The 12,125-nt window shown below is 35.2% G+C and overlaps 2 protein-coding genes across 2 annotated transcripts in view; one reads left to right on the plus strand and one right to left on the minus strand.

Annotated features, from left to right (window-relative positions):
- The window catches only part of TLL1 (tolloid like 1), a 232,362-nt gene that overhangs the window by 215,887 nt on the left and 4,350 nt on the right, over positions 1-12,125 (plus strand). The window contains exon 19 of the mRNA XM_063108291.1: positions 9,010-9,223. Within this exon, the coding sequence (XP_062964361.1) occupies positions 9,010-9,223 (214 nt within the window). The remainder of the gene's footprint in view (positions 1-9,009; positions 9,224-12,125) is intronic.
- Positions 1,176-2,782, minus strand: LOC134386295 (tRNA (guanine(6)-N2)-methyltransferase THUMP3-like). Its single transcript, XM_063108443.1, has one exon. It carries the CDS (start codon positions 2,780-2,782, stop codon positions 1,439-1,441), a length of 1,344 nt encoding a protein of 447 aa, XP_062964513.1. The 3' UTR covers positions 1,176-1,438.

Raw genomic sequence — 12,125 nt, forward strand, 5'->3', positions numbered from 1 at the left:
GAAAACTCCACACTGTTTTCCATAGTAGTTTTGCTAATTTACAGTCCCACCAACAGTGCAGTAGTGTTCCCTTCTCTCCTTGCCAACATTTGTTATTCACCGCCTTTGTGATTATAGCCAGTCTAACTGGGGTGAGGTGGTATCTCGATGTAGTTTTAATTTGCGTTTCCCTGATGACTAGTGATGTTGAATGTATTTTCATGTACCTCTTGGTCATTTGTATGTCTTCCTTTGAAAAATGTCTATTCAGCTCCTTTGCCCATTTTTAAATTGGGTTGTTTGGTTTTTTACTGTGCAATTGCTTGAGTTCCTTGTATATTATGGATATTAATCCCTTGTCAGATGCATAGTTAGCAAAAATTTTCTCCCACTCTGTAGGTTATTGTTTCATTCTGTTTGTTTCCTTTACTGTGCAGAAGCTTTTAGTTTGATATAGTCCCATTTGCTTATTTTTTCTTTTGCTGCTTGTGCTTTTGGGTACATAAAGTCTGTGCCCAGACCTAGTTCCTGAAGTGTTTCACCTATATTTTCCCTTAGTAATTTTACAGTTTCATGTCTTATACTTAAGTCTTTAATCCATTTTGAGTTGATTTTAGTATATAGTGAGAGGTGCATATCTAGTTTCATTCTTCTGCATAGGGGTATCCAATTTTCCCAGCACCACCTGGTGAAGAGGCAGTCTTTTCCCCAATGTAGATTTTTGTAACCGAATCAACATGGTACCTACATGAAAATAGATACTCAGGCCAGTGAAGCAGAGTTGAGAACCCAGAAATCACCCCTCAGGCTTACAGCCCTCTGATATTGGACAAAGGCAACAAAAATATCTTATTTTTTATTATAGATTCATGCGTGAGAGAGGAAGGGGATTCATAATCGCTGTATGTGTTTGCAAATATAATAATCTAAATGGAAAAAGTAAAACAAGCTATGAGCGTACTTCGAAAATTTCATAGAAAGATTCATGTTATCTTTTAATTCTGTTTTCCCGGAACTTTTTCAAGTGCCCTCATACAGTAGCCCTGTGGTATCACTGAGGGATTATTGTAGGACTCCTCAGATGCTCAAGTTCCTGACATAAAATGGTGGAGTATTTGTATATAACCTATACATACACACTTTATTTTTTTATTTTTTATTTTTTTTTTATTTTTTTTTTTCAAATCTCACAGCATTTTAATAGGCTTTTCGCGAGGCATCTTTAAAGCATAAGCATTTAAAAAAAAAATACTAATTGCTCAGCTACCCCTTCAAAACAGCTCCAAGGAAAAGCTCTCAAGACTTTTTCCAATTCCAATTACATTCATGCCTTTTGCTAACCAGGGTGAAGAACTCTGGACTGGTTTAAACAGTGCAGGCTGAACGTTTGTTAATACTATTTTCCTCTAAAAGCAAGTTCTTCATGCTGATGTTTCCGTGTTGGGAAATGCAAATACTATTAATCATCTTCATTCTTTGCATTACCAAGGAGTTTTTCTCCATCTTGTGAAGGATGAACAAAAGTTTGCGGTGTACATTTCAGAAGATAAACTGCAGCATGAAGACCCCCGATGTTTATCCAGACTGTATGCACTTTGCGCCACACACGTCCCATTCCAGATAATGCCTTGGTAAAGCATTTCTTGTCCTGAGTGAGTAGTACAGCTCGGCCTGTCCCGGGTCTACAGACACGGCTCATCTCCCGCAGGCAAGCTGGATAAAGGTTCCAGTTTCTCTTCTTAGACCCCATCCTTTTTCCAAATGGCATATCCGTTACAATAATATCCACGGAGCCTGTTCTCAATGGCAGATTGCAGATATCCCATTGAATAGCATCTATGGGCAAGCCCCAGGATGGTTTGCTGAGCATCCCATAGGCAAGAGTTGATCTAAGAGTTGTAGGTCCAAAATGTGTAACATTTCTTCGATGAAGACTCTCTTCAGTCAATGCAATGCCCACGATGACTTCATTATCATGGATATTTAAAAGAACCTCAACATCAAAGTTGGTCATGTCAGCCTTCCACTTAAAATAATCTTGAACAGCACCCCCAAAATTTCTTGCGGCCTCATTTGAGGTGAAGCAATGTTTCTCTCCTGCCCTGTTGCATGTGACTCTAAACTTCAGCACTTGGGGCTCAGTTTCTTCTTTTGAGATTTCATCAGTGTCACCTCTGCAAGATGCCAAATCATCACTTACTAACGTTGATATCTCCTCTTTGATGGCTGGATTTTCATAGTAGTCTAAGATTTGTGAATCTAAAGTATTGTTAGTGAACTCTTTTTTAATATCTCTCTCATCTGTTTTGTCTGCTTGTCCATTATCAATCTTCTCTTTACTTGAATTTTGATTTATCTTTTTGCGCTTTGTTTTTTTTTTCTTAAAACTGGTGTTAATTTTCCATACTTTTAAAGGGTCTGACCATGGGAGTTTTCCAGCCAAGTCTTCAAAATCCTGTAGAACTTCTTCCTTTGTTTTTTGGAACTGGTAATCTTTAAACTCCTGAACAACTACAAATAAGTTATCAACTGATCTCAGACAATGAACCTGAGCCAGCCTTTCCACTGAAACATCAAAATATATCTTTCCCCGGTCTTTGCTGATTTTGCATGATGACCCCAATTTCTCTTGCACTTCATCTGCAGCTGTTTGCTCAAAGCCAGTAGGTACAGTGGCTCCAATAATGACTTGGAGTTGCTCAGACTCACTTCTGAGGCCATTGTCTGTCACTTGTATAGAGCTCTCGTCCTCATGAAGGTTCACATCCAGGAGTTGGTTAGCAGCTTCTTGAATGTCAGACATACTGGCAGTGCTTGCAAGAACCCCTTCCGGCTTGAGCACCCCGTGGGCACAGCGTCTACACACACACTTTAAATCATCCCTAGAAGATTTATAATACCTAATACAGTGTAAATACTATGTAAATAGTTGTTATTCTAGCTTGCCTTTTAATTTGTGTTTTTTATTGTCATATTGTTATTTTTATGGTGTTTTTCCTGATATTTATGATCCGCTGTTGGTTGAATTTACAGATGCGGAACCCATGGATATGGAAAGCCCACTGTAATAACGATTAAATAAAACTGGTATACAATAGAGAGATATGGAAGGATTAGAACATATATTTTAGACTCAAAGAGACTTAGATCTAGATCCTAGCACTTCTACTTACCAGCCATGTTATCCTGAAAAGATATTCATCCTTTTAAAGCCTTGATTTCTTCATCTGGAAATTGGAGATAATACTTACTCATAGATTTTGTGCATGTATTAAGTAAACATATGTATAGTGTTTGGCATGTAAATATTAATATATGATATCCAAATAGTAACCATAGTGATGATAATTAAGAAAAATCACATACCATTTTATTGAATTGTTCAATCATGATCAATGGGAGTCTTTGCGTGGCTTTGTTAATTTGAAATTCAATTGTAACAATTAATAATGTAGCTAATAATTACTTTTCAGAAAACTTCTTCTTTAAAAGGCCAGATGGTAAGTAATATAGACATTGTCGACTATACAGTCCATGTTGGAGCAACTTAATTCTGCCTGTTTTAGCGTGAAAGCAGCCACAGACAGTACACAAATAAATGGAATTTGTTGTGTTCCAATAAAAGTTTTATTTCCACAACAGGCTGCAGGCTTGATTTGGCCTGTGGGATGTAGTCTGTTGTTTCCAGAGCTAATTTCCCCAGAAAAAGAGTTTGAAATGAGTTCGTAAGTGTTTGTGCTTATCTTCCCGGAAAATCACTCATGCTAAGAGGGTGAAAACATTTAGCCCTTACTCTTTGTGAAAAGAAGAATAATGGCCCCCCAGAGACGTCTATGTCCTGATCCCTTGAATTTGTGAATATGTTACGTCACATGGCAAAAGGGACTTTGCAGATGCGGCGAAGTTAAGAATCTTGAAATGGGAAGATTATCCTGGCTTATCTGGATGGGCCTGATGTAATCACAAGGGTCTTTACAATCGGGAGGCAGAAGGTCAGAGAGGGTAGAAGATGCTGCATTACTGATTTCAAATTTGGAGGACAGAGATATGAACCGAGTAATGGGGGCAGACTCTAGAAGCTGGAAAAATGCAAGGAAACCTTCTTACCTATAACCTCTAGAAAGAGCACAGCCTCGCCTTCCTATTTTAGATTACTGACCTCTGCAGCTATAGGAGAATAAATTTGTGTTGTGTTAAGCCACTAAATTGGTGTGAATTTGCTACAGAAGTGATACGAAATGAATGCATTTGCCCTGATTTTAGAGAGAGAGAGAGTGTGTGTGTGTGTGTGTGTGTGTGTGTGTGTGTTTAATCCTGAGCTGCTGACTGCATGATAATAGCTTTAAAGTACAAAGATACCTTAGTCAAAAGATGCTTGGAAAAAACTCTTCTCACTAGAAAAGAGATAAAGTTCTGAATGAAGAAACACAAGGATCTATTATTGCTGGCTTCATTCACTCTTGCTTCTGAGAAACTCAACTGATCATTAAATTATTTGGTACATTTTTCATATTTTGAATTAACTCATTAAAAATAGACAAAACAAAAAACAAACAAATGACGTTCTAGGATAGGAGCATTCTACAATAGACTAATGTGCTTATGTTGCTTTGATTTATCACATCTCAGAGTTTTGCTAAGTTACATACAGTTGCAATTTACAGCCTCAAATGTGGGATATTTAGAAAACATGAACATCTACAACTGTTAGTAATTCTCCACCATAAATCTGTAAAAAGTACATTTCATGACAGTTATAGAGGACTCGTGGAAAAGAAAGGGTCTTTGAATGAGAAGACTGGGGTTTGTATTCCACTCTGCCATCTTTTCCAGTGGCCTCTCACCCTTCAAATATCTTGTGGGAAACCACGTGGCAGCTATGACCAAAGACTGGGAAAAACAAAAGATGGCCGGGACTGGGGAGCTCTAAAGCTGATCTTGCAGTTGCTCAGATTGCATCAGTCTCTTTAAGTCTCTCATTTTAACTGCTCACCCTGGCTAAATTTAATTTCTGTCCAAGTGCTATCATTTTATTATCTTGTCCTTTGTGAATTCATATAGTTACTCTGCACGGCCTCATCCTGCAGCCAATGCCTGTATTTTCAATAAAAGAACCTCTACAGATGTTCGTATGATGGGACAGCATGTGGAAGCCTGGCCAGTGGCCAGCCAGGTGGGATTAGGCTGGCTTGGGTGTTCCAGAAACACAGTTATTATTTCCACAGCCTATACTGAAGGTTCAATTTTATTTCTTTGAATTGGACTCCTTCATCTCTTAGCTTGCCTTGTGGGAAATGCATTAGGATTTCTGACTAAAGCTCATGGTTATTCACTCTCTTTGGGCCTTTCTAAAACCTAGATTAGTAACTCTAAAATCACAGAAATGTAATTTTGGAATGAGTATGCTTTAAATTTTTTAATACTGAAATACTTATAAAGTCTTAGTGTAAATGCTTAGGAAAAAATACTTAAGTTCAAAAATAGAGGGCAGTGTTTTAGCGGAAATCAGAATTCTATACAATCAGCTTTGTTAGCTGTTTTCGTCCCTCTTGTGAACTTGAGGGATTTTTTGGGAATCTAAATGTCTTCTGGAGACATTTCTGTGGCATTGGTTCCTGGTGGCTGGAAATTTTCACATTCTCTATCACTTAGATATAGCAATTCATGATTCAGCATGTGTCATAGAATAAAGTAATAAATTGTACATCACACTTTATCATTGTGATTTATAAAAAATATTTTAAGTTATTCCAATTTCCCAAGGGCTCCAATAATACCTTTCTGTGGCCTAGAAATATTTTTTTTTAATTGAGGTAAAGTCACTGCTATGGAGGTCTCTCTATGGGGGTATCTCTACTATAAGGGCCAGACTTATGAGATCTCAGCATGTGAGTTAGGCCCTTGCTTGTGTGTGATGGAGCTTTTAGGTCAGATTGATTTCTGGAAAAGGACCACCCAATCTTTGCTGTTGACCTAACAGGCTGCTACCTATTCCAAGAGGAAAATTCATTAATACCTTAATGAATGAGAGTTGTATGTATCACTTGAGTATGTGTAAGCTACAGAATCTTTGACTAATTTGACTCTTCAGACTCAGTCTGATTCCATTAGTAATTTGATAAAAAGCTGGAGCTGGTTGGCTTTAGAGCAGGTATCAGTATGGCCCCAGCCCACCAGCTCAATGCCACTTTGTGGAGTGTGCTCTGTTCTGTTAAGCAGATGTTATGATTTACTCCAGACATCCTGCATTCCATTACGGAGTGAAATAGTCACTTATTCATCTAATTCACTCAGTTTTCATTGTACCAATCAATGGACTGAACATGTGTGGTCTGTAAATTCTGATCCCTTTTTTAGCAGATACTTGTAGGGTAGACTTTAGAACATCATTACCTCCAGCTTTCTTATAATTTTCTCTTCTACATTTTAAGTTTCTCTGCTTTTTATATTTACAGATGAATGACTGTAAGTCACATTCAGAAGAGAAAATGACTTAACATACAGGAGTTTTCAGACATCATTATTTTCTCAAAATAATGTGTTTTCTTCTTGAAATAACATTGTTCTTATAATTAAGAAGCTGGGTTTCATATTTAATAAAGAACTCTGGATGCAGTCAGGCCAGTTTTCTTTTAGTGGTTTCTTGTCAGTTATAAATCGATGTTAAGAATGTATATGTGTGCACAGTAGTAATAGGAGCTGACTGAGCACCGTCTCATGAGAGGCAGAAAACCAGGAATTTGGGTTCGCCACATCCGCAGCATTTTCATGCATGAGGGTGGCCGTGAGCATAGGTGCTTGGGTAATGATTCAACACACTTATCCAGGCAGGCCGCCGTCCAGTCAGCGCTATGTCCTGTGTTGTCTTTACTCAACTCTGCCGCTGGATTACAGAGATTAACAAGGGACAGTCTCCTCCAGTGAGTGCCTGCTTTGCATGTCGTGCTTCAGGATAAATAAACTCTACTGCAGTCTGTTCACTATATTTCCCTACGGTGTTTTTCGTTTCCAGTGAGATTCTTTGTGCTGTATTCAATCCAGTGTCTTTGGTTGGATGACGTGAGTGCTCCTTTTTACCCATAATGCTTATGACAAATAATAACTCTAATGCTCTTTGTTTATAACATTTTTATTTATAATTTTTGAGTAGGGTACCGTGGAATGAGACATAAGAGAGATCAGCTCTTTTTGTCCTTTCTTTCTTCTTTAACTTCATTCCTTTCTCCTACTCCCTAGTTAATATAAATTGCTTCTTTCATTTCTTGCCTTATTCCTCCAAAGTCAGAAGTGGTAGTAGGTGGTGTGCTGTGGTGTGGAATAGGTAAGTGGGCCAGCACTGAGAGACCCATTCTTGGTCTTTTTTTGTATGTTTTCAAGTGAATTGAGAATTACGATCACTTCACAAAACTGCATCAAAAAATGTATGTAAAAAGTTTATGTGTAAATATTTTATGTTTCAGGACTGCAAAAAAGTTAATGAAATTTAAAGCATTTTTTATATTTCTTCATGTTTATTTTCTTTATAATTTTTTAGCTTTGCTTTATAGTCTCAAGTAGTAGTGGTAGTTTATTTCTTCAGTGTCTGATGGTTTTTCTCGGTAAAGAGCTTTAATTGGCAATAGCAAATGACCTGTAATTCCTGGAATTATTGATCGTTTTGACAATGTTATTTTCAGTTCATCTCAATTAGACTTTCCGTTGTGTTCTTTAACGTGTTACACATTCAATACATTTTTACTTTAAATTAGCTAAGAGCCACATATAAATATTACTACACACTAAGTTAGGATGATTTTTAAATGGCATCAATAATGGCAAAACATAGTAAACTTTCCAAGATGCCAAATAATAAAATAAGTGTACCTTCTGAAAAGTAAACTAAAAATATTCTAGCCTAAAGTCATATTAGTGTTTTCTAATAAAATGTTTTGTAAGATCTAAATAAAGACATAGTGAAAATTCCCTTTGTTTTAGTTATTCTGTGAACATTTATTGCATTTAAACTTTGTGAAAATATAATTACTTTATAGGTTTTTTCCTTAGTTTAAGTGCCTGAAGGGAGGATGATATTCAAGTTTATGATCATCAGAACTAGAAGGAATAAATCTTTTAATATGTTTGTTTAAAATTTTCTTTTTCTATCATTGCATTTTAAATTTATTAATCATTAATATTAATCTTGCAAATATTGTAATGAACATGAGGTTTAATGATGATTCAAATATATATATATATTTTATTTTAATTTATCAACATATAATGTAGTTGATTTTTGTGTCCCTTTACGAATTACTCTTTTCCCCCCTCTCTCCCTCTCCCTCCCCCATCAACATCATAGCAGTTCACTTGTCTTACCAGGTTCAAGGAATTGTTGTGATTGTTGGATCTTTCTCCACCCCACAGTTTATTTCTTTGTTTGTTGGTTGGTTGGTTTGTTTGTTTATTTTTAGCTCCGACAAATAAGGGAGAACATGTGGTATTTCTCTTTCTGTGCCTGGCTTATTTCACTTAATATAATTTTTTCTAGGTCCGTCCATGTTGCTGCAAATGGTATTATTTCATTCTTTCTTATAGCAGACTAGTATTCCATTGTGTAGCTATACCACAGTCTCCTTATCCACTCATCTGATGACGGACGTTTGAGCTAGTTCCACTCTTTTAATTTGTTTGTTTAAAATTTTCTGATGAATCCTCTGGATTAAATTCAAAATAAAATACCATTTTGTTATTATAATCTGTTTAAATTCATTATTATAATCTGTTTAAATTCGTAGTAGATTTGGTTGCAATGGTAGAATTAGTTGCAATAGCCGAATAGTAGAATTTCACATGACGCTGTTACATCATTTTTCTCATTGTATTTTTTCCAGAGATTACACGTTCTACCGATTTCACATCCCCTCTCAGTAACGCACTACATGGATTGAATCATTTGCATACCCTGAACATATTTCATTGATATGTATTTCTGCCAAAAAGAAAATATGAGCGATTCGTGGTTATTTTAATTTTTCTTTTTCTTTTTAATAGGCCTTTAGTGAGTTTGAGGTCGAGCAGCATCAAGAATGTGCTTATGATCACTTAGAAGTATTTGATGGAGAAACAGAAAAATCACCAATTCTTGGACGACTGTGTGGTAACAAGATACCAGATCCTCTTGTAGCTACTGGAAACAAAATGTTTGTTCGGTTTGTTTCTGATGCATCGGTTCAGAGAAAAGGCTTTCAAGCCACACATTCTACAGGTCAGCACATTAGGGTCATACTTCTCTTTTTCTAACTGAGATCCAGTCTTTTCTTCTGGTAAATGATTGTATTTGGTTCAATATCAGGATTATAAATGAATCTCCAATCACAGCAGATGAAATCTCACTGAGGCAGTGTGTGAAACATTTGCAGAAGCAGACGTTGTACCTAAATATCTTTGCAGTTGTTGCACATTTAAGAAGAAGAAAACAATAGTTTTAGTCTGATTTGCGATCAGTGCAATATGATCAGGTAGAACTCTTTCTAAATATTTGCATAATATATTTCATATTAACTTTAGCCGTTCGACTTACATGTTACATTTAACAGATAGAAATCTATAGTTTGGTATTAGAAACTTATGTTTTATCTAATAATCTTCCTGGTTAGCTAGCTTTTGTATTAATATATTTTTGTAAATAAGTTTGGGATATATCTCTTTGTTTGACAGAGCCTCATTTTTTTCCTTTCTTTTATTTGGTATGCAGCATGATCTTTGTTCTAATCCTAATCTCTAATTTGACTCTAACAGAGTTCAGCTGTTCTGGAAGTCTTTAAGAAATAAAATTTTATTTAGAAAAATATAGTAATTTTTAGACAAAAATGTAGAATAAAATTGTTTATTATTTGGAGCCAGTTTAAATAATATGTTTCATAAAAATCTCTAAAGAATGTCCCTTTTTTCATTCAGGTAGAAAAAAGATCTGTTAATTATAAGTATTTGCTAAAATCACTTAGTTTATGCTGACACCTAGTGGCATAGCTAATGCATAAACAATTGACACTTTAGGGAGAAATCTGTCTTGTAAAACATCATGTATAGAGGTCATCTATTGAGATCCAACGGTATAGAATGCACTTGGCATTTTATGCATATGTATAACATATATATAATATGTATACCATAAGCACTTTACATACATTGAATTCTTGCAAGAACTATGTGACATAGGTATTATCTTCATTTTGTGGATGAAGAAATTGAAAATCTGGATGATTAATTAATTTGCAAATGTTTTTAAAATAGTTTCAAAGCCTTGTTTTTATCCTAATTCTGTCTCCACAGCTATGTACTTTCCAGTATAGCATATTTTCTCAATGTAAAACTATTAAATTAGGAAGAAAACCAATACGACACTGCATCTTTATTACTTGGAACAATAAAAAGATTGAATGCTTCCTTATATAAGTTTTGAGCAAATCCTCTGTTCAAAAATATAACTGGCTGCACTCATTTTATTTCCCTGTTTAGTTCATATTCATTTCGATACCCATGTGAGCAACCCTAATCACATTTTGTTAGGTAATACGTGCCTCGATTATTGTTTAATCCAGCCCTGTCATTTCAGAAATGAGAAATCTGAGGCTAAAAACTTAAATGGCAATCAAAATAGCGCAAAAAACTAGTACCAGTTGGAATTAGAGTCCTGGCTTCCCAACGCCTGCTTATTTACCCTTCTTAAATTTGGGGGCATTACTTGTTTATTAATTTGATTGTTTTTTTTCAGTTATGTATAAATTTTTGCTCTCACTTAACCAGCTATTTTGGAAATTTCTGGGTAGATTTCTGTATACTGCTATTTTTCTAGTAGCCATATATGCTGAAATATTCTTAGGTACTGCTTGCTCTTTATGTTTCCGCAGAGCATTCTCTTTAACAAGTTCATTTATTTTATGCTCTTTTATTAAATATTTTTTGATATCTTCTTTGGATAGACCATGCAATACTAATTTATAGGAATAAATTAGAAAGCTGTGGGAATTTATAGGACAGTACGAGGAATTTCTGCCGGTTGACAGTTTACAATATGATAAATTAAAATTTGGATTTTCAGTTTATCTTGTTTCTGTTGGCAAGACAGCCAATGCCAATAGCCCATCTGTCAACTTTTGCTACATATATAATGCACTTATCCATTATTTATTGCCTTCAAGAATATGTGTGGCTGTTATTGATGGGCCCTCAAGTCTACATTTTAATTTGCTTAAGTAAATTTATATTTATGTATAAATTTTAATTTTACCCACAAGAAAAACTTCTAACACTATGAATTTTAAAACCAAGTGATTAGAAATATTGCTATCATATAGCTTTATGGCTCTTTTTCCCCCTGCAGTAGTACTGTGGGAAATACATGGGAAATGGACTTTATTGGAAATAGTCCTTTTTACCTCTGACAGTAGCTTCGAATTATAAGTTCAAATTTGTTTTAATCAGATAACAAGTGGTATTACTCCAGCTTTTAATAAAACTAATTGAAGGAAACAAATGTTTTAGTAAAAAGAAAAAAAAAATTCCTGTGTTTTCTCTCAGAGGATATGGCTATAACACAGAAAGAGAGGAGAAACATGGAGAGAAAATAATTTTTTAAAACATGGCATTGTCTGTTAAGACTTCTTTTGTGTAGTATAAAGCATCCTACTATTTGTTAATGACATTTAAAAATCAATTAATATATTATTCACAGCCTTAGAAGTACGCTATTTTGATCTAAATCAATTAAATTAGAATGCCCACTGAAAGCATTTATAGGTCAAATTAGAGGACTCCTTCTGGAATTTAATACTTTACTAGGAAATAAACAAACATGTATTTCTAAATTAAAATAAAGACTACCCCCAGGGTTCTTTGCCGTCCTTGTTACCTTTCACATTCAGCTGCATTTTCCATTCCCAGAATGCTGTAGAAGACACTCTGGCAGCTTGTAAAGTACGTCCAAACAACCGAGTTAAAAGCAGTATTGTTGACATACTAAATGACTGGTAAATGAATAGGAATATTTGCTTAAAACATGTTCACTCTATTTAAAATCATCTTTTAAAGGGACCTGTTAAATGATATATTGAGCATAGTTTTAATGGAAATACTCATAAGCAGTTGCCTTCATTCTGCCTAAAATG

The sequence above is a fragment of the Cynocephalus volans genome, chromosome 9 (genome assembly GCF_027409185.1).
Source record: "Cynocephalus volans isolate mCynVol1 chromosome 9, mCynVol1.pri, whole genome shotgun sequence".
NCBI classification, from domain to species: Eukaryota; Metazoa; Chordata; class Mammalia; order Dermoptera; family Cynocephalidae; genus Cynocephalus; species Cynocephalus volans.

Bases quoted from the DNA above. Each gene is read 5' to 3' on its own strand.
- LOC134386295 (XM_063108443.1), bottom strand. From the start codon at position 2,782: ATGTCTGACATTCAAGAAGCTGCTAACCAACTCCTGGATGTGAACCTT.